This window comes from Pseudopodoces humilis, chromosome 3 (genome assembly GCF_049639895.1).
Source record: "Pseudopodoces humilis isolate 2021_Gansu_Grassland_sample_001 chromosome 3, ASM4963989v1, whole genome shotgun sequence".
Lineage (NCBI taxonomy): Eukaryota > Metazoa > Chordata > Aves > Passeriformes > Paridae > Pseudopodoces > Pseudopodoces humilis.
Window position 1 is genome coordinate 89,428,165 of NC_142202.1, and position 22,832 is coordinate 89,450,996.

General features: G+C 41.1%; 1 protein-coding gene across 9 annotated transcripts in view; it reads left to right on the plus strand.

Annotated features, from left to right (window-relative positions):
- The window catches only part of DST (dystonin), a 284,904-nt gene that overhangs the window by 25,696 nt on the left and 236,376 nt on the right, over positions 1–22,832 (plus strand). For 6 of the 9 annotated variants that reach the window (XM_014263409.2, XM_014263412.2, XM_014263414.2 and 3 more), the window contains exon 1: positions 10,060–10,204. In XM_014263409.2, the coding sequence (XP_014118884.2) occupies positions 10,114–10,204 (91 nt within the window). In that variant the 5' untranslated portion in view covers positions 10,060–10,113. Of the gene's footprint in view, positions 1–8,505; positions 8,714–10,059; positions 10,205–22,832 lie in introns of those variants that run through there. The other 3 variants (XM_088053354.1, XM_088053348.1, XM_005518112.2) reach the window with 1 other exon arrangement.

Genomic DNA, 22,832 nt, shown 5'->3' on the forward strand with positions numbered 1-22,832 from the left:
ATAGTTAAATCAAACTATTTACCTTTGCAAAGAAGAACTACTAGCAGGTGAAGAGAGATTGAAAGAACGAAAAAAAGACAAGAGGAGATAAAATACAGGCTATGAATACACTGGGGAAGGAAAAAAGGTAATTTAAGGAAATGAACATTGTTGTTGCAAAAAAAACCCCAAAGACCAGGAATAAGATTGAGGTGGAAACTAGAAGATCACTTGTAATCAAGACAGTAGGAGGTTCTGCAGCAGTTTTCCTGCCAGAGCAGTGAGATCAAACACAAACTTTAAAAGCTTTACTTTATATTCTCTGATGCCAGGGATAGCAGATGATATTTATACCTCAAAGACTTATAATTCTGACAAATGTAGACAGATTTTTAACAAAGATGGCAAAAGACTTATGTCTAGCTTAAAGCATATTCATATTTGAAGTAACCATCCCAAAGCTTACAGTCTTCTCAAAAAAAGATCACTGGGATTTTTTTTACTGTTTACAAATAACTACTGGGTGTTTTCATAATCTTGCTCTCAGGATTCTCAGTCAGCTTTGGCTAAAAATTTTCAAGAAAATTAAACCTTGGGAAGGGAATATTTTTCTAGCAAATTTATGATAAAGGAACTCAAAATGGATTTTATAAGAGAAAATCTCATAATTTAATTATTAAAACTGGTGTGTGATTATAAGAATATGTATTTTTGAATAAATGTTGATTGATTGCTGGATTGAGTCTTCAAATTTAGTTCTAAAACATGGAATTAGAAACAGTTTGAAAACTTGTTTATTTCTATAAGAAGGGAAATTATAAGTCAGGAGAGTTAACTGTTGTTACTAAAAGCAGAATATCAGTACTACTGTTTTAGATTTTCCTAATACCATTTAAAAAAAAATTCTTCTATGTCCCCTTTTTATTTTTTCTTGAAAACAGTCTATGCCCATCACAGATTCAAAAGCTACTTAGAACTTTAATTTGCTTTCCGGAGCAAATTAAATATGTATTGTTATGATTATTACAATACTAAAAGTACTGATAGCTTTTATAGCAAGAGTAATTTAGTTAACTCTTAAAACATAAAGATATAATTTAAGACAGTCTACAATGAAAAGTTTACGAGGCTGAGAAAAGGATTTGAAGCTGATTTCTTATTCCAGTCTCTTCCTCTGTTATTTGGTTTGCCTTGTAGGTGTAGTAGGCAAATAAAACTCTGTATGCCTTTCTCAAATCCTAGTTATTTTGTCATGTTATGCTCTTTTGTGTCTGGCAGACCAGGAGGATCTGGGTCTGCCATATCTGAATGAATACAAAATAGCTGCAATTAAAAATGAACACAAGATTTAACTTTACACTGGGAAGTTTTCTTACAACAGTCATCTAAGGTACATACATTCACATACAATAATTGACCATTTTGAGAACATGAAATCCTGACCTTTTAGGTATTAATATAGGAAGCATTAATTTTGGAACAAGATAATGATAACAGAAGAGCACTTATATTTTCCTGATGGTTTTAGCATAAAACTTAACTAAAATACCTATTCCCCATGCTGTAACTTCTCAGATACTCACAGCTCAAAATACTGTTTCCCCATTGCAAAACCTCCAATACATTTCTGTTGGCTTCTATAATGTAGGTAAGCTACTTCAAGATTAAATTCTGTAATTCATATTGGAAAAATAAGTAGAGAAAATGGATGAGGAATAAAGGAATGGATTTAGTATATAACATATCATGGCTGTCATGTTGATTATATTATTAATTTTTAAATGACTTTCAGAAAGAATCCACATTTTTGTTAGCAGTTTCACTAAGAAGCTGTTCAAAAGAGCTAATGGCTTTGGCATGGTTATTAAACAATATTATTTGTCCCCACTTGCATGCAGGTCTTGGTTACACTGCAGAAACTATGCCTTGCTTTTCAACATAATCATATGAAAAAGAAAAAATAGCAAGCAGGTTTTCCTTGCACAGCAACATACTTGTTTTTATCTCACGATGGCTATCTTCCTTGGTGGATGTTGCTGAGATCTGTGAACATTACTTTGACAGTATCTGATCCCTCAGCTCAGTCTCACACTTGACAGAGAAGCATCTGTGAAATGTGATAAATGTGAACCATCTACCAACTTTCTGTTCCTGAATCAGAAACTCTGCTTGTTGTAGTGTAATTTATTATACACTAATTAATTTTTTTAGCTACTAGAAGATGGTATAGCTTCAGACCAATGTATTAGTGCTTGAAATTTGGTGTAGTTCTGCAGAATTCATACATAAGCTGCACAGTGGTTCCTGTTGCTTCCATTGCACATGTCCCACTCAGGGACTACTTCAGTATTTTTCCCAATTACTACATAAAATAGAATGTGGAAGTAGTTGTCAGAGCAGGGAACAGAGCCCAGCACTTCCATCTCCCCAGAGAGCACTGTGTGCTCCAATGTGGAGTGGCTATGCTCCCTCTTCCTCTTTTCCCATTCTACATCTAGAAATCTTAAACTTTATTTTTTTTAAACATTTTTCCTCAACCAGGAGGTCATTGAGGAATAGTCTCCAGACTGGCTGCTGGGAGATGAGGGTCTGAGCCTAGGTCTCACGCTTCCTTTGATAATAAGGGAAAGACAAACAGCCTCTTCCCTTAGAGTTCAAAGGAAATGGATGCTCTCTGCTATTATGAAACCTCCTCAGTTTCAGAAGAAGGTTTGGGTATGCTTAATGTCCCTCAAGAATGAGATGCTTTCTCATGCTGAGTGAACAGTTTTTCTGACCATTTGGTTCTACTAAAAGCTCAGTTTTGCATCATGTCACTTTTAGATATAAATAGATGGCTATCAAATAAACATAATTTAATATTACAAAACTGTGTTGCAACACCCAAGTGCGCAAGTGGATCTAGCCCTATATCCATTTTGAATTTCATGTCCTCAAATAACCTATTTCTTCCAGAAAAATTGCATCCATAATGTTATTTTCAAAGTGGGGGAATGATACAGATTGACCTACTAGCATCCAGAAAATACCTCATCTTCTTCTGAAAGCCTAAGAAAGCATCAGAATTTCCTTGTGTAAATACAATCACAGACTCAACAATGCATGTGATAGAATAAATATTGAATGCTTACTTCCATCTTCTCCTGCCTTTTGAAAGAAAGAATGTAAGTTCTCTCTACAAAGCTAGTAGATACTGTCTTGATGTTTGAAAAGCCTACCTGTTTGCAAAGATAGTTTAACATAAAGCCAGACCCTGGATGATCAGGAGTTTCAGATTTAGTGTATTTGCCTTCCAGCTTTCTGTTTATTGTTTTATAACATTAAATACAAACCTAGAAACACTGTAGTGATTTTCATATTTCCTGATAATACAGGCGCTTGGAAGTATGGATGTCCTCTTAAGTGAGTGGCACAGAACCAAAGAAAAATATTAATTCCCTATATCTGCATCTCCACTGGTGATTTTTTTTTTAAACTTGGATTTACATTGTCCTTGTTTGTACTTTCATTTGTGTGTGTTTTGAATTTTGATAATTTCTGACAACATGCAATCCCAAGGGACTCACATAGCCTGATTACATACATTGGATGTTTTGTGTTCTGCATTGCATTATCATCTAACCAGGTTAAAGTGGTAAAGATTTACTAATGGGAACATTCAGTTGCCCTAGATTTTGTCTTAAATTTGTTAATTTATTTTACTTTAAAAGTTGATCCACTTTAATATGATTCAGTCTGGGATGCTAAAGGACAAAAATAGCTGTTTACTTTCAATTGATATTCTAAATTATTTTAAATTAGAAGGAATTTTGCTGTAACACACTGAGTAAAATAATTGTTCTAGTGCTTCATTTCTGTTGATATTTATCTATTTCCCACAATGAGTACAATAAAAGAAAAAATATATATTCCAGGAATTCTGAGATAGTTTAGTATAAGTGAAATATAAATAATCCATAATTAAACTGAAAATTAAATGTCAGTCAGTGTTGACCTGTACTTCCCACACCCACAGCTTCCAAAAACCACCTTAAAAGGGCTCACTGCAGCGGACAATCTTCTTAAAGATAAAATGTGAAAGTACAAGCTATTTGATTAGAATTCCGCTGACCAGCACAATCTCTGATGTGTTATAGTGTCAGGGAATTTTTGTAATATGAAGATAATTTGGTATCAGCCTTGCAATAGCTTTTCCCAACTGGTTTGCCTGACCGAATTTAAAACCTGACCTGGGCTAATGCTTCCTCCCCCAGGAATGACTGTACAGTTCCCGCTGTTCTTGACCCTTTCAGCTCCTATTTACAGGTGGCTTACCCGATCTCTGGCGGTGTGCAATACCCTACACCATTTGCCAGCTACAGCATCTTACACTCTGTTTCTACCCGATCTTCTGCAGTGCCTCACCTACGACAAACAGCGCTGCTTTCCCTCCTCAAGGGAAATCATGTCTTGGAACTCGGCCGAATCCCTCTTACAAGAAGTATACTAAACGCTTCTTTGCAATCATTCCCGTTACGGGAAACCAGCTCGCTTTTACGGCAGGATTGCGAGCCTGACGGACCCTCTGGCGGCTGCTGTAGTGCCCTGATTTCGTGGAGCCGGGCTCCCGGCAGTGCCGCTCCCGCGGTGCCGCGGCCGCCGGGCACCGGTGTGCGCTGTGCACCCCCGTGCGGCCCCGGCAGCGAGCAGAGCCCCGCAATCCCGGCCCTGGCAGCCGCTCCGCTTGCTCAGCCCCCGTGGCACCCCGAGTGTCCCCGCAATCCCGGCCCTGGCAGCCGCTCCGCTTGCTCAGCCCCCGTGGCACCCCGAGTGTCCCCGCACAGCCGCGCTGCCGGTGAGCCGCTCCCGCGGAGCAGCGACACGGGCTGCGCACAGACCGCCAGGCTGCTGAGCAGCGGCAGCAGCAGCGAAGAATCGGAGATGGAGAACAAGCAGCTATAGCAACTGGGCTGTGACCTTACAGGCCTTCAAGCTAAGAGCGGCCAAGCCCTGATCCTTGCTAAGTCCCTAAGAGCAGGCTCATGTAGCCCCCCAAAAAGCACTGTGTATTATTAATTGTTGTTTTTCACATGCATACAGCCGTGTACTTTATACAGAAATAACAGAAGTGCCTTACACATTTTGATTTTAACAGAATATAACAATTTATTTTTTTTTTTTTTTACACGTTGTCCTAATGGGCCAGGAACCTTTTTCAGAGTGGTACAGATGTTCTGCATGTTTTCCTATTTTTTAAACTGCTCAATATGTTGCTCTGACAATGGAATATTTATTGGGACTTAGAACTCTATCAGAGTTCTATACTATATGTTCTATATGTTCTAGTTCTATACTAGAAACATAGTGTCCAATGAGATGAGTGATGCGTGAACACTGCCTGTGCAAAAGAGGAACAATTACAGAATTCTTATCAAAGCTGTTAATTTACTCAAGCAAAGTTGTTCAGTTCCTTATAAACATCTTTGGAATAGCAAGGTAAAAATACTTAGGTATTTCAATATCTCTGTGTACACATTACTCAGAAGTATCTCCATGCTGAATAAGAAAGTAGACTCTAATTAAGGTAGAAGTTGACATTTCTTAATGCTTTCCAGATTTGGAATGAAAAGGAATGAAAAATTCCTTTTTGAACTTCTTACATTACTCTGAAAATGAAACAACATGGTCCTTGAAGAGTTAAAAGCTAAAGTGGGTTTTGATTATTCATTTGGTTACTGCATGTATTAATTAAGGTAGGATAACCTAAAAGCCGATAGCTAGTTGTAATACACACAGATGCCAAAGACTACTTTACCATTGGCTGTTCAGTTTGATTCCCATAAATATGAGTGGAGCCTTCTCACACAGCTTATTTTCCAGTATTGTAGCAGAGCTGACTAAAAGGCTGACTCCTTTTCCCTAAAATTGACATTTCAGTGCATAATGAACAGTGTAATGAACTCAACAGTGTTTTTGGCTTCTACAGGTAGGAGATGAAATATAATAATGGGCTATGAAGGCCTCTTTGAAAAAAGAAAATCCTACTGGATAAAATTAACAACTTACTTTCAAATATAAATCTGAGAGTTGAGAGATCTTTCCTCAAAACTTCAATAGCAATTGCTATTTTACTTTATTCTTGCATATTTAAAGCTGCTACATAAATACTAACAAACTATTGCTCCAGCACCTCACAACACTGTGTTTGGGCTCTTTCCAGCTTTCATATTATAAGCTAGAAATGCAGAGGGTGGAAAAGATGGACGTCAGAATCTGTCTCAGTGGGTCTGTGCGATCCAGAGATACTGGGGGTTGCTGATCAGCCAAAGGAAGGTTCAGGCCTCAAACAGGATGTTCAGAGCTGGGATTAAAGGCAACACTTTCTCTTCTATGGCAAAATCTGGAGCTAAGGACAGGCTCAAAGGAACCTAATCCCTGACTAAGCACATGAGGGGCCCTGGTAGCCCAGCTGGTACAACAAAGTGCCCTGCAGCAAGCCAAACACTTCCAGCTTCTATCAGGAGTGTGGAATGTGACCATCCTGCTTTATGAGATCCAGTTTTAAGCCTATTATAGACTGACAGCAAAATAGTCTCTGCACTAAAACAAATTATGAAGTAATCCGAGCTGGTATCAGACATCTCATGTTTCTGTTTTTCTGCACTTACCTTTTGCTCTCTACCTCACAAGATAGTGAACAATAATTCAGTTAATTTGTTTTATGTATTCATTCCCTCCCTCTCAACTTGCATGTTTCAAACTTCACCATGGAGTACTGTACAAAGAGAAAAGAGAATTGGGATAGAAGTAAAGAGGGTCGGAAGGGAAAAACACTAATAAGTGATCTCCTCTTATTACAGCAGATTATTTAACTGTATATTATTTTTAGTTTTATGCAGAGCAAAGACTGCATCATGCTATTTCTCTGGATTATGCAGATTCTGAGTTTTAAATGGATAAAATACCCCCCCCTTGACAACTGACAGAAAAAAAAAATAATCAGCAGCAATACATTTTATCAGACCTCAATCACTGTACAAATTTCCTCTTTAAGTAAAGGTACCCTTTAAGCCCCTTTACAGAAAAAAAGAAAATTAAGAAAAGGGGTACAATAGAAGCCTAAAATACTATCTGGTTTAGTATCAAATCTGGAATCTAGAATGGCTGAATGGACATGTTTCTGTGTAACAAAATATGCTGGCTTTAAACTTACAGAAAGTAGATTTAGATTAGGTATAAGGAAGTAATCCTTCACTATGAAGTTCCAGTGAGGCCCTGGAACAGGTTGCCCAGAGAAGCTCCGTAAGTGTTCAAGGCCAGGTTGGATGGGGCTTTTTGCAACCTGGTCTAGTGGAAGATGTATCTGCCCTCAGCAAGGGGGGTTGGAACTAGGTTGTCTTTAAAGATCCCTTCCAGCTCAAACAGTTCTGTGAGTCTGTGATTCTGCTACACATGTAAAAGTTGACAACAGCACACACCTAAAAATCAACATAATCGGAGAAGCATCAGGTTGCACTTTTGAAAGGCTGTTACAGCAGCTCCCACATGAAATGACAAATCAAACCCATCATTTTCTTGTCTTGTGCCTTGGAGATACCACAAGTCCCTTCAATCACAAAATACAGAGTAAAATGAATAGTATCTTGCTGTCCAATGTGTCCTGATAACATGTGTTTAATGATGTACCTTAAATTTCAACATGGTGCTGAACTGTTACTGTTCACACATCTCCATTTCCCTCTTTACCATAACCAGGGAAGACAGACATGGCAGCAGTCCTCTCCCTGCAGTACATCAGTGTTTATTTACGTTTCTGGAAGAGCTCTTTCTTGAGTAGCTGGGAAGCCAAAAGTGGATACAGTCCATACACCGACTTCAGTCGTTTGTTTGCCGAATCCGCCTGGCAAAGTGTGACCGAAGGCTGCCCATTGTGCCCTGCTGCCCAAAGGGGCTGCTCTGAGAAATCGTGTTCCTTGCTTCCCTCCTCGCCCCCGTCCCCGTTAGGCAGCCGCGCCGGGCTGGCCCCGGGAACGCGGGGCAGGTAATGAAGAGCGCTCCTTGGCTCCCGGAGGGCCCGGCTCTGTCCCAGGGGTGGATTTACCAGTAGCTCGGTGATGGCAAATCTTCCCCTTGTCCTGGCGGGGGAGCCAAACGCCATCGATCTGTAGCCGGGAAGGTTGATGTGGTTTTTTTTTTTTTTTTTTTTCCTTCGGCTGTTGTTGCTGCTGGGGTTATTGTTGGGGAAGTGGGAGGCTCATTTGCGAGCTGGTTGCCCAGCTGCAGGCCACGGCTCTACCCCGACATCCCTCCAAATGCACTCCCGCTAAAGACCAGCTATTTTTTGGAGGATCACCCTCGGCACTCCGCACACGCACCCCTTTCCCCTCTAAATTCACGGCAATGGTGAGCGGCGGCCCTCTCCCCTATCCTCCTTTTCCCGTGAGATGCTTTCCACGCCACGCGGGGCGGGTGTTCGCCGGCGCCACCTGAGGCTCGTCCCGAGCTGCTCCCCACGCACCCTGTCTGTCTGTCTGTCTCCCCGTGCAGAGCTCCGGCAACGCGTCCTACCGATGCTCCATGTCGTCCTCCGCCGATTTCTCCGACGAGGAGGACTTCAGCCAGAGATCGGGGACGGTGTCGCCGGCGCCGGGGGACACGCTGCCCTGGAACCTGCCCAAACACGAGCGGTCCAAGCGGAAGATCCAGGGCGGCTCGGTGCTGGACCCCGCCGAGCGGGCCGTACTGCGCATCGCCGGTAAGGCGCGGTCGGGGGTGGCCGGGCAGGGGGCGGCCGGGGGCCAGAGGGACCCCCTTCCCTTCTCCTTCAGAGCGCGGCCCCGCCGGGCAGTGACTAAGCTCTTTGGCCGCCTTTTGCGACTGGGTGAACTGATGCGTGTGGAAGGCGAGCCGAAACACGCGCAGGTGCGCCCATTAAACTTTCATGCGAGAAGGCATCAGCGGCTGGGGGCTGCAGCCGCGGCGGGGGGCGGTTCAGCGGGGCCGGCGCTTTTTTCGGCCCAAAAGGCCGAGGCAGCCCCGGCCGCCCCGGGTGGAAGCGGCGCGGGACCGCCCGCAGCGCGGGGAGAGGCCGCGGCGGCCGATGATGCTCCGCCGGGGGCGGAGGACCAGATGCCGGTCTTTGTCCGCTCGGGGCCAGAGCTGCGCTCGGGGGGGACGGGGATCGAAACGGAGCCGCCTCAGTGTGCCTCCAGAGGCTCTGGTCGCGGCCCGGCAACAATTGATGTCGAAAATAGGGCGGAGGTCCGCATCACCCTGGCGAAAGCTGGAAAACGCCTGAAAATGAATCGCAGAAAGATGCGGCGGTCCTCAGTGCTCCCCGGGGACACCGCTGTTGTTCTCCCCAGCCACCCCGGTTATATATGCTCCTCCGTGGGTCCCTCCCGGGACACCATTTCCCAGGGTCCCCCATCCTGGCGGCGCTGTTAGCGGGGGCAGCGCTGCGGAGCCGGGCTCCCACCAGCCGCAGGATGCGGCCGCGAGTGGGGGGGTTGCGGAGGCGGCCCGGCCGCCCCCCGCGGGCAGGGTGCGGAGGCCGGGGTCCGGCGGGCCGGGGGCAGGTCAGCAGGGACCGCACCGGAGCGAGCCCGGCGGCGGGGTCAGGCCGGGGGCGGCGGGGGGGGACGCAGATGCGGCGGTGACACCTGCGGCGGTGCCGCGCCCGCCCCGCCCCTCCGCCGGGACTGCGGGGCTCCCTTCCCCGCTGCTTGCCGGCTCGGGGTCCCTCCCCGCTCGGTCCCTGCCCGCCGGCGCGCTGTCCCCGCCGGCCCCGTCAGTGCCGCAGGCGTCGCGTCCCCGCCCCGGCAGCCGCCACCCTCCTCGTGGCGGGGGAGGCGGGGGCGGGCCGGAGGCCGCGGCGGAGCTCTCCGGCCCCGCGGGCGGTGCCTCGGCCATGGGGCTGGAGCCGGGGTCTGCGGCGGGGAGGCAGTGGCCGCCGGGCTGGTGCCGCCCCCTCCGCGCTCCGAGGGGCGGCTACCGAAACCCGAGCGGCGGCGGGGGCGTTTCCTCGGCCGGGCTGGCGGCGCCTCCCCCCGCCCGCCCCCCGCAGGCTGCTCTCGGGGCTTTGCTTGTGCCGCCCCCGAGGCCGCCGGCCGCCCGGAGCCGCACAGGCGGGCAGGGCTGGGCTAGCTCCCGGCCATGGCTGGCTACCTCTCCCCCGGCGCGTATTTCTACACCGAGGAGCAGGAGTACCTGCAAGCCTATGAGGACGTCCTAGAGAGATACAAAGGTAGGGCAGCGCTCCCCGCGCCGTGCCGCCGCGCCCGCCCGGCCGCTCGCCCCGCCGGGTGTGGCGACTGCGGAGCCGGGAGGCGCTGGCAGCCAGGTGGGGCAGATCGGTGGCCCCGCGTCCCTGCGAGGGTCGGTCTGGGGGGAAAGGACGTGGGCGGCTTGTGCGATAGCTATAAATACCGTGTCACCTCAGCAGTGTGTGACAGGCGCTCTCGTGTGTTTAAAAGTCGCTTTTTCGAGTGCAGTGCGGACACAGGGATTTGTGTCTCGATATGCATTCGTATTTAAAGCTTCGGTTTGTTTTTACCTATTTATTTATTTGGGTTTTTTTCCTTTTTTGGTTTTTTTTTTGGGCTAGGGGAAAGTATTAGCTTAGTTCGTGATTTTTTTAATCGAATACAGAAAAATAAGGAAAAAGGCATTTATCATGATGAAGATGCACACAGCTAAATTAATCTTGCTAGAAATGTACATTGCATTGATTTCTTAAGCATGTCGGGATGGAAGGGATGGTTTAGATGATTCATTGCTGTTTTTCAGTACATTTGCTAGCACTAAATCTGAAGAAGCTTATCAAAAGTGTTAGAGCTCTGATTTTAATCCAAGTGCGAAAGGGATGGAGTTAACTGTTCACACTGAACCTTTATCCCTGAAATAGTTTTTACAGCATGTCACAGCATATGCTGACATTTGCAGTGCTGAGTGCTTTTGTGATGTTAGGAAATAAGATTTCTGAAGTTTTTCAGCTGTATGTCTTCAGTCAGTCCTGAAGATTTTTGTTAAATGGTTTCCACTGATGGGGATGGGAGTGGCATAGTTTAAGACAGCTTGATTTGAGGATACTGATAATTGATTTTATTTATTCTGTATTGTTAGTAGCAATATTTTGAAAAATAAACCCTCAACAGATGGTTATTCTGACTATGAGAACTTGTTGGGTCTCAGTGTACTTTATACTGGTATCACTCGCAATTTCATGTGTCATTAGCAGTATTGACTAATGACTCCTTTGTGTCTGTTGCCCATTGTGTCAATGCAGCAATGGAGCATGTGCACCATTTCTGTATTGGAATGTATTAGTGCATTTTAGTAGAGAAATAATTACCATTTCATGATTGCCATCATCTTCAAAAGTACATCTTTATTCCATTCTCTCCCTCAATTTATATGCAGCTGATCTGATTTTTTGCGAAATTTTTGAGCTAGTAGACTGTTTACTTTGTAAATAAACACTGAGAAAGCTTGTCCTTCTGCTTTGGATCACCTTTTATTTCCTGCTAGAATTAGGTTTAATAAGGTTCCTTCTCATACCAATTACTTGCTTAAAAACCTGGGAAAGAGATTAGGCCCAATTTCCCCTATTTCAATGGGAGTTTTATCAGCAAAGGGACTGAGAGGTTTGGTTTTTGTATGTTGGGGAACAATAGGATTTTTAATTAAATAAACTCCGAAAACTAATTTACATCTCTGTAAGAAATAAAGCACTTTCTGAAAGTATTTGAGTATATCTCATTGTGGGGGCAACACAGAGTCCATTCATATGCTATTTTCAGTGATTCCCAAATCCTGAAATTATTTGGAAGGATATAATGTCTGTTGTCTTAGTTTTTAGTGCCATAATTTGTATATTGGTATGCTGTGTTTTACTGCTCAAGGTAGACATTATTCAGCCATTTGGAGCAAAGGTCAAGGCTTGGACTTGTTTTAATTAAGATATATTGGAAACCTGGAAAACACATTACTTTCTAAAATATGTTTTCAAGCCAGTCATGATTTCTCATTTGAGTCCCAGTAGCATGACTTCACTACAGTGATTGTTGTTCTGATGACTTGCTATGGGAGCTGATCTAATCAGAAAAGAATTGCTACAATATAGGCTTTGAAGAGGGAGTGCCTTTTCTCTGAATTTCTCCGTTTTGTAAACACCTCCTTTAGTAAATTTCTTACTCAAAGGTGAACTACGTTGGCTTTATAAGACGAGCTTCAATCTATAATTTTCATGCTGATTGTTCTTTTTTTTTTTTTTTCCTTTTTACTGTCTGCAGAATGCTTCATACTCATCTAGGCCATTATCAGGGTGCCAAATTATCTATGTCCCAGCTGTTGAGTACTGTAACTAGCAGAGTCAGCTGTACAAAATTCATTGCCTGTCTTGGAAGGCTTGGGATCGTATGATGCCGCATCATTAAGATGTACAGGCAGTTTCATTTAGGAAGATAAAATCTGACCTTTTTAAACATAGAAAAGTGAAATTTACTCTTCCTCTGTTTCTGTTGCCAAAGTAGGCTGTGGATCTTGAAGATCACGCAAGACCAAGTACCTTGTTGTTTTACAGGTTTATTCTTTGCAAAGCCAGATATTTGTGTGTCTCCAAATTCTGTCTGCTGATCATGTCTCTGGCTGTGGCAGTAAATAATTAGGCAACTGTTTGCTAAATCTGACATACCACAGAAGTGCTGTTTGCTATGGGAGAAGAGAGTGTTGTTTTCTAATCCCTGGTCAACTCAGTAGCTGGCTGTCAATTTTTTATTTTTTTTCTTGATTAGTGATTATTTGGCAGTATTTCTAAAGCATTTTGATGGAAAAAAAAAAGTCATATTATCTCAGATGTTATAGAAATCAGGTTGAATCCAGCTACTTATTCAGGGGAAAAAACCTGCTTCTTTGTTTGTAGCACCTCTAAGAATTCAAAGGCAAACCCTTTATTATGAACATGGCAATAAAACATGTAGTATAGTTTATCTGAAGTATTTGACATATTTCACATCTTGTTTGTGGCTGAATAGTAACATGAGACATCGTACAAATATTTGTTAATATAACTAAAGATTCAACTTTTGCTCAAAAACTGTATGTGAGTTATCTGGGAGGTTGTAAAGGACTTCAAAATTATTCTTGGTACTCTGTAAGTTACCTCGCGGTTGCCTGGGAACAAAATGTAATAAAATTGTTAGCTGTAGCCTTTTTGATAAATAAAATGTCCAATAGTATTTAGTATACTTTTGATTTTTAAAACATTAAAATGCCACCTCTGTCATATGGCATAGGAATCCATTGTTCCGTGCCGTTATTATTTGAGCATTAAATATCTGAAGATTATGATTTTAAGCTGTAAATGCAGTATGCTTATTATATTTCCTCTGCTATAAATCTGAAGTAATAAACTGAGAATCAAGTTTCTATATATGAATATATTATCCCTCTGAAATGGTCACTCTTTAAAGTATTTTTCAGTTCAGGTAGTAAATTTTTATTTGAATAACAGTTGCCACAACCCTTTTCTGAAAGGTTTTGAACAACTGTGTAACTTGGTTGTCTCCATTTTGACATCATTTTTGATATGGGTGCATCTGTTAATGACAGCGTGATTGCAGTATCTGGAAAAGAGCTAATTCATGGAGTTAAGTGTTGAATAATTCATAGTTATTCAACAACATTCTTTAACAATGTAAGCCCTTAAAGTTTGAAATATATAGGGTTATCCTGGGCTGTGCAGAGCTTTTAATGCTGTAGATTTATACATATACATCTACAGGAAACAGATCTATTAGAAAATTCAGCTTGACATGACTGCCCATGAAAAATTCAGTCTTGCAGTTCAGGGACTGCACTAAATTGTTGCTAGAGCTAGGAAAGGTGTCACATGAATATTTTGTTTGGAATGGGTGCCTGATTAGTGCTTCTCTGGGTACTTTGGACTTGCTGCATAGCTCTTGTGTCTGTAGGAAGGAGGGGTAAATCTGGGGCTGGGGACAGCAAAACTCAGATCAGATTGTTAAACTTTGGTGCATTCTGTTTCACTGTTGGCACTGCCAATGTGTAATACTACACATTCAGCTGAAGCCCAGCAAACAGCTCTGGTTCTGTATTCTGAGAACAAAGACACTGGAGATGGACCAGAGCTAGCAGGTCATCTGATGCATTTTGTTGCCTGTGTAGACAATGTAATTTGTTCTAATGATTGATTGAGGGTAGTGTCAAGTAAAGCTGTTCTGACACTGGGTACAGGTTTTGAATTAAGGTAGAAACAATAGATGCCTGTTGTCCAGCTCCTTTGAGCTGACTTCAAGAAGGGAGCATTTGCACAGAATGGTTTTTATACATCTGAAAATGAATTCCTGCTGCATTTGAGGCATTTGGAGACTCCTAAATGTGTTAGGTGTCAGATTTAGTCCAGGGATATTTTTCTTCTGAGATGTCTTCATAGGGCAAAGACAGTAGGGGCCATGATAGGTGCTTCTGGCTCTGTAATATGCATTTCCTCATTTATACTTTGAAGTTGGGGACCTGAATTTTTAGTCAGCAGAAATCTTGCTATTATGGGATCTCAGCTGTGAACTAATTGGATGCTTCAGGGTTCTGATTTTGAATGCAGAAGGAAATCCTGAAGTGAGTAATTGATTAGGTAGTTTCCACTGTGGGTGGTTTTCTTTGACCTCTTTTCAGGTGCTGGTAGTATCTAGCCTTGGGCCTGATATTATTATTATTGTTATTATTATTATTATTATTATTATTATTATTATTATTATTATTATTATTATTATTATTATTATTATTTAAATAGGAAAGTTGTTTTGTCTGACTAGTGTGGACATGTGGATTATCCAGCTGCAAGTCACCTAATCCTTTGCCACCATGCCAGTGTTCAGCAAGGCAACCTTGTTGTTTCCCGTATTCCCCGCACATTTCCTACAGCAGGTTGTCCTCCTGGGAAGGAAGAATTGTTGCCAACAGAAAATGTCTTCAATTAGGGATGGAAACATTATAGCTTCTGTGCTGTCTGAAGTTGGACTAAATTAATGGGCAGCTTGGGCCACCTAAAATGTAAAACCTATTTCATTTTAAAATGTAAAATCTGTTTCAACATTCCTCCTTATTTAAAGCAGAAGTTCCGACTTTTCAGGGGCTTGGAGATGGGATATTTCCTTGTGTACATTCATCTTAAAGATGAACCAGATGTTGCTGATTTGACTTGTATGAGGTGTTCACTTGAGCTAAAGTGAAGAGGTCTTGGAGTAAAAGAACAGGAACCTGAATGTTGGGCAATTCAGTGAGGTTTGTTTGTGTAAAGGCCTTGAGATTTGGACAGCATTTTCTGAAGCTGAGTTTGATGGGATACATAAATTGTGGCTGCTTTGCCATGATTTTAATAGGTACCTGCTCGGGTGACTAAGGCAGACAGAATTTGGCCATTGATTCAAGTGTCTTTAGTATGTGAATTGGAGCAGACATCAAAGGTCTGCTTCGTGGCTTTTCTGCTACTTCCCAATTCCCATTGAGTCAGCAACATCTTTTATTAGAGATCACAGGAATATTCCATAATGCTTTTTTTTACAATGAAAACCAAGAGGTGGTGAAGTATAAGGGAGGAAAAAAGGAAAATAAATTTCAGTCACTATTGAGTTAAAAGGTTTGCTTTCTTTCAACCTATATTTTTGACTGAGGTGTTAGTAATTGCTTTCTGTGATCAAGTTGTCTAATTTCTAGTGGTATTTTGCTTGAAAACCAGATTATGTTTTATTATTTTTCCTCTATGCTATGTAAAACATGCCTGATTTGAGGAATTTATTCCACCATTTCAACATGTACTTGGAATTAATAGCTTTGTAAAATAAAAATGGGCTTATTCACATGCTTGAATTTAAGTGCAAGAATTTTATAAGTTCAGGCTTAAAATAATAACATTTTGTAAATGTCAGATATGAATGCAGCTTATTGCTGCATGCCTGAAATGTTTCCTGTAAAACATCATTAAAGCTGTTTAATTTAACAAAGCCTTGTTTTTCTGAAGTGGGTGAAAATATTCATGTACTGAATACTTCCAGTCAGCCCAGCTTTCAAACAGGTGAAACAATGCTTACAAAGACACTTCAGTCTGCTGGTCAAGTCCTGAAGGGCATGTTAATAGCCAGACCTTACAAGTTGATCTGTGTAGGCAGACTTGCTGCTTTTGTGGGGAAAGACCGGCTTTGGAAACCCACCCACGCAAGACTCTTCCCAAGACTGGGGCCCAAGTAATAGCTGGTCCTTTGATAAGGCATATTCCTCCTAAAACCAGGCCTCCTGTAGGGTATTAGCTGTAGCTGCATTAAAAGCAAGTCAGCATGGTTCCAGATCTAATTTTATTTTTCCCGGTAAGTACATAATTTTGCTGTGGAGTGTTAATCTATTAATTCCTTGGATTTTGTACAAGATGACAATAGCTGCCAATAAATCTGTGAAAGGGTGAAGATTCTAGGCAAACGTACTGAGGATTAAATTCTGCGCCTCGCAATTGCACAATTAGTGTAACTATTTCTGTAAGACAAGGAGGATTAGGTTTCTGATGGGCTTTCCAGTGGCATAGGCCAAAATCTGCTCTTGATTATAGCCACATGGCCCTTTTGAACTTGGTTTGCTTTTAAACATATCTTCACTGTTCAGTTTCATAGCTAACATGTGAAATTACAGTATTTAATGATGTGTTCTGCAGTGCATATACATACAGATCAGCAGTTAAGTGGGGCTCATAACCTAATTGTGTTGGAAAACGAAATGAGTTTGGCCTGAGGTTCAGGTATCCAGCTATCTGACAGCTATGACACTTGGCACCACGTGAATCTAAAATTAGTAGAGCTCTTCTGTACTGGGATTAGAGAGGTGTGTGTATGTTTTAGTTCACAAAATGGGTAAAAGTCTGACTCTGTATACAGCTTTCAGAGGTATGTTTTTGGGTGTTTTGCAGATGAGACTATGGGTGAACAGAGAAGTTCCAGAAGGTCTCTTGCTGGGTGCTGAAATGGATATCCTGTCAAAGTCTGCTCATAGACTTTGCTTCTGCCTGATCAGATTTCCCTCTGTGTGCTCCTCATGTGACAAGTCTCCTAGGCACAGTAGAAGCAGCATTAGAAAATAAGTGTAATCATTTGAACAGACATTTTACAGTGGTATTAATGATAAAGCGTCTGAACTGTTCAAACAAAAGAGCTTTTTTGAAAGAGAAATGGCACTTTCAGTGCTGTGTTTTTTATTCAAACAAAACTCCTGTTAATTTTGGTGTGAGTCGGGAACTTAGCTATTGAGGTTTATAAATATTTAATGCTTTAAATTACTTTGCCTTTAGATAAATTTTTAATTTCAAGAAAGGGTTTACATTACATCCTAGGAATTAGGAAATGACTAGAGCACTTGTCTGGAGAAGCCACTGCTCTGTAGTTGTATATAACTTCTGGGAATAAGATATTATTGCTAAGGTAGTTAAAGTTTCAGAGTAGGATATTTTCAAAAGAACATATAGCAATGTGATTGCAAGTCCCAATGACCTTTAATAGCAATTAGGCTCTTCCTAGCTGTTTGTGCCTTGGTAGTTTTCCTCCAGTGACTATACATTCATTTCTGAATTAAAAAGAACATACATTTCAAACATACTGAAATTTTTTTTGGAGAGCAGACTTAGGCTTCATGCCTTCTAATATCTTAATTTTTAGCAAAGCAATTGCTGAGAAGCATTTGTTTTGGTTTTGGTTTGGTTTTCATTTTGCTTTGCTAGAAATTTTTGTCTACCTTCAGTTTACACTGGAGTTAGAGCAGCCTTTGGCTCAGTATCCCTTTAAAGGAGAGAAGAACAGACACAGATGAGCCACAGGAAGAAAGACAAAGTTGATTAGGTCCCTTGATGAAATTACCTGATAATTTTACTGTGCTCAACAGGATACTTTTGCATTATATTTTTGTTTCAATATTTTAAAATAGAGCCCTTGCTAATGAAGTCTGTGTACTTCTTGTGAGGTCAGATCTATTCTGCCTCGGAGGATATCCACCCAAATTCTCATTTTCTGCTGTTGCAAATTGTATTAAATGAAATCACATTGGTTCTTGTAGACCTTGTATGTTTCTACTTAAATTGTACATTTATTTTTGCATTCTCATGGATATACATTTCCTTCAGATCTTTGATTACACTGAGTCCAGCCATCCAACATGCTGTTTAAAGTGGGTATATGGTAGGACTGAGCAGCATCAAACAGTTATAATCTAATTTATGAAGATTATATTAGTGTCCTAGAAACAGTACATGTTTATGCCTTGATATTTTGACTGTCATACTGGAGCATTTCTTTGCTTTGGGAACCGTATAATACTTAGGAGAATTTAAAGAATGAAATTTACACTTTGAGAGCTTGTGTGTATCTGCAATAATTTGCAATTTAATACCAAATGTAAAGATTTGATTAAATAACAAGAGCAAGTGGCTGATCATCTTTATTCTAATCTTGAAATGTACTTTGAATTTGTAGCCATTTCAGTGGCAACACTGTGAATCATCTGTTGGAGGTCTGGGTGTATGATTAAATTGTTGATGGATCTCTGTATCATTTGTGCTGGATACTGTTTTTTTCTCTTTGCATTTCCTCATCTAATACACTTTGAGTCTACTCCCTTCTGATCTTTGATCATTTGGCTTTTTTGGGGAATACTCCTTCATTAGAGGTTGGGGGAAGCTTTTGTTTTTTTTGAAAAGACTTTGTTCCTAGAATCTGTAAGACCTGGTATAATTGTTACTCTACCCTTGGTTCCCCTTTCTTCCATCCTTCATTACTTTTAAGATAAATTTTAGCTGTAGGTTGGATTCCTTGTGGGTCTGCACCTACAAAATGTAGGCAGAAGACGGGTTTCCTTTGAGGTGCTTCTTGTGGAGCTGAATTGTACTTCTTCATCAGGCTGGTCCCTTCCCTCTCATGGTGGAAAAAGAGAAGTCCTCTGTTCCATTCTCCTTCTGCCTGCCACTGGCGCAGAGAGCACTCTGGAGCACTGGCTCCAGTCCTAGGAAGTAGCCTGGGCTTCACTCCCTGAACTGTAGTTGAAGCTGTAGAGATATCTTTGGGCTTTTCCTTATCATAGTGAAATGTAAAAACTGAGATTTCTCATGCTATGTGGCTATGTTCCTGCTGTGAGCTTGAGTTCCTAGTGTCAGGATCAAGCCTGACTGGAACGTGAGTATCAGGTCATGCACTGAGGTGCTGGTGTCCTACTGTGAGAGAAGTTCAAGGCTAGTTTAATCCCTGTCAGGGATAGTGCAGACAGTAGCATGATCTCTTCTGAAATGACTGTTTCCTTTGCTCCTGGCTTCAGTACTCTGACTTGCACCTGGATGTGTGAGCACTGCTGCTCAGGATGAGAGAGTCAGTCTGGTTTTGCACTGCCACTGAAAGCAAATGCTCCTGCCCTGCTGTGTGCGACCAAGTTAATTATGAAATACACCAAGATATTTTCTGTCTCTTAACTGCATTTGAAATGCCAAAGATTTGTTTTCCATGTGTTGGCTTAATGACTTGGCTGATAAATAATTTTGAGTTGATTTGCTTTTTTTTCTTTCTAATAAATAAACACATTATCACAGTATTTGTGTCGATGTCTAGCAGTTAGTGTTGACCAATGGCTTAGATGCTATATGAAGCAGTCTGCTTGTAATTTGATTTTGTCAATGTAACAATAAGCAAAAGGGAGTCTAATTAATGGTTTTGTATTTTCTTTTTTTTTTTTTTTTTTCAGTTAAAATGTTTTTACTTCTATATTTCAAGATTAAAAATGTCAGCTTCTACAAGTTCTTTCCATGGCATGGTACTAAAGCACTTGATGGCTGTACATATTCTTCAGTGCTCCTACTATTGATTCACTTTGTGATGTGACTGTGATTGAATGTAGTACTTTTGTTACATTACTGTTTTATGTAGTATGTCTTTGATGTGAATTTAAGAATTCCTTTTGATTTTTTTTTTTTCTTTTAGGTAGTTCTTGAGTACCTAGTATACAATTTGTTATTTACCTGTATGCAGTTAACAGACAGTTTTCCACCGATGGTTTTGGTAATTCAGAGATGCTTATCTTTTGTTTTTAATTTCCTTTTTTTTTAACTTTTTGTTTAAATTATATTTCCTATCTTGCCATTTCTAATAATCCTCCTAGTTTCAGTAAGTGAGTCTGAATCTTAGCATTTTGGAGTGCACCCAATCTGAACACATTGATATAATTAAACAAGACTGAATGTTTTTGTTTGCTGCCTTCTCCAGCTCTTTAGTAAATGTAGAATGCATTGTTGACTTCTGGAAAACCACACCATTTTCTCATGTTGGAAGACAGCCAAAATTCAAGACTTTATTATTCTGTAAGTAATTTTTCAAGCTACAAAAGGATTGTGTCTTATATCCTTGTTGGTTTTAGTTAGCTTTTGTAAATATGAGTCAAATTTCCTTGTATTTACATGTACACACACACACACACATATATATATATATATATGCAGCCATACACATAGCTGTTTTTGTTTTTAACTCAGAGGAAATAAAAATATGATGGATGAATTCAGTTTATCATGACAGAAGTTATGGGAACAGGCTGCCCAGGGAAGTGGTGGAGTCACCATCCCTTAAGGGTTTCAAAAGCTGTGCAGATGTGGCACTTGGGGACATGGTTTAGTGGCGGACCTGGCAGTGTTAGTTTTAAATTTGATCTCAGTGATTTTGGAGAATTTTTCCATTCCATTATGGAACATTACATTATATTACATTACATTACATCACAATTTTCCATTATGAGTATTGTTCCCAGTATTTTAGGTTTGGTTTCATTTGGTTTTTTTGTGCTTTCCAGTTTCTCTTGGTGGAACCGATCAGATTACCACCAGAATTGAGAGATTACACCAGTAATCTCTCAAGATTTTTCATTTACTTCTTAAAATTATCTGGATAACAGTGATCTATTTTAGTATAGGTTTTTATTGTTTTTTTCTCTGATACCTTAAGTCCATTCTGAATTTGTAGTTAGTTGGTAGTAGCTGGCTATGTACACTGTAGGTGGACATGTTTAGGTTTCCTGTCTAAATAATTTATTCTTTGAGACTTCTTCTTGTGATGTAACTTGGTAATTTTTCTGTAAAGGAGGCTGTGGGGAAAGGAAAAACAAATTGTTGTCTTAAAGCCTAGGTCCTTTCTTGGTAACGAATTCATTCAGGTATTTGGCCTTTGCAGTGGCTTGTCTCTTCTCACCACCTCCCTGATTCTGGTCATCTGTGAACATGTGTGTTATTGCCTGGTTTTGTATCACAAATCTTCTTTACTTTTCATAGTTACTATGTCTCCTACTTCTTTTTTTTTTTTTTTTAATCTTGATTTTTCTCGCCATTGTTTGGTTAGGGCTTCTATCTGATTGAGAATTTTGCTATGCCAGAAGGTTTTCCTGTAGCATGTGACTGTTTACTTGATGGCACTGGACATTTAGTCTACTAACCTTCTGGTATCAGAGTAAATTATACTCCCTAACATTCATGTGAAAAAGGATCAACATTTCAATCTCTTTCCTTTTTTGAAAATTACTTTATAATTTCCCTCCATCATCTAACAATATCTATGTAATCTAATGGATGGGAAAATTTTAGAAAATAGGGGCACATGGGTATTTTAAAGCAAAAATTTCCCTTAGTACCTAATGTTTTCTTATTTTATCTTGTTAAGATATTTATTTGTTCAATATAGCTTTGGTTTCAGTTTCTTCTGTTTCTATGTGACTTACCTGTTAAGCTTTACTCTGTTTTACAAATATAAATCTTGGTTATTTTTAATATAAGTAATTTAAAGATGCTATTACTTGCCTTTCTGAAATCCAACCTAATTTCTGACATTTGAAATCTTAACTGCATTAAGATTTTTCACTCTGGGAGCTCCATATTGATCTTCTAAAATTTCTCTAAAACTTGAACAAGAAGACATATGGAGTGAAATCCTCACTTTTAAATGCTAGTCATCCCAAGTCTTGTCCAAAATACTGACAGTACATTCTGTAATCATGCAGATATGTGTCTTGTTAAATTATATCTTGAGACAACTGATCAAAACAAAGACTGACTCATGATTTCAGGATTTAACCTTTTCAAATTAGCAGTATTATTTTTTTTCTGATTTGGAAGGCACGAATGGCATTTTTATTAACTTCAGTAACTACGTATTTATTGATATCTGCCTCTTCTCCCAATTGTCTTGCCCATGCTGAAGGTTTCCTGATGGACACTGTCGGCTGCTTTGTGGAGGGTGGGATCTTTCATGATCTGGTTCTTCCTGTGAGTTTGTAAACAGGAATTTTCATGTGTCAGTTGCTGATGATATTTTTAGTATGACAACAGTTTTATCTGCAAGTGGAGCATTCTATCTCATGCTGGGCTTTTGACATCAGGGTAAAGCTATTTTTATGTTTAAATTGGTATCACAGTTGGTGTTGGTGTCCCAGCCCACTCTGCTGGGCTCCCCCAGTATCCCACAGTCTGGAACCCCATGTCAGCTCCCTGGGAATGAATGACCCTCCAGAGATTCCACGGCAGGGCTGGTCTCCAGGTCCCCACAGCCTGGCACTGCTGGGTTCCAGCTGTGGCCTCATGGCCTGGCTCAAGCTCAGCCCCTGTCCAGGGAGGAGTGCCTGGAGCAGCCCTGCTGTCCTGGCTGGGCTGGGGTGGTGGGCCCTGCCAGACCTTGCCCTGCTGCTTCTCCATGAGAAGCACCCACCACCCCCAGCTCCATGACAGTTCTGTGCAGACCCATCCTTTGCTTTACCTATTTGTTTGTCAATGCTATATAATGTCTTAGTTTATAATTTTGTGG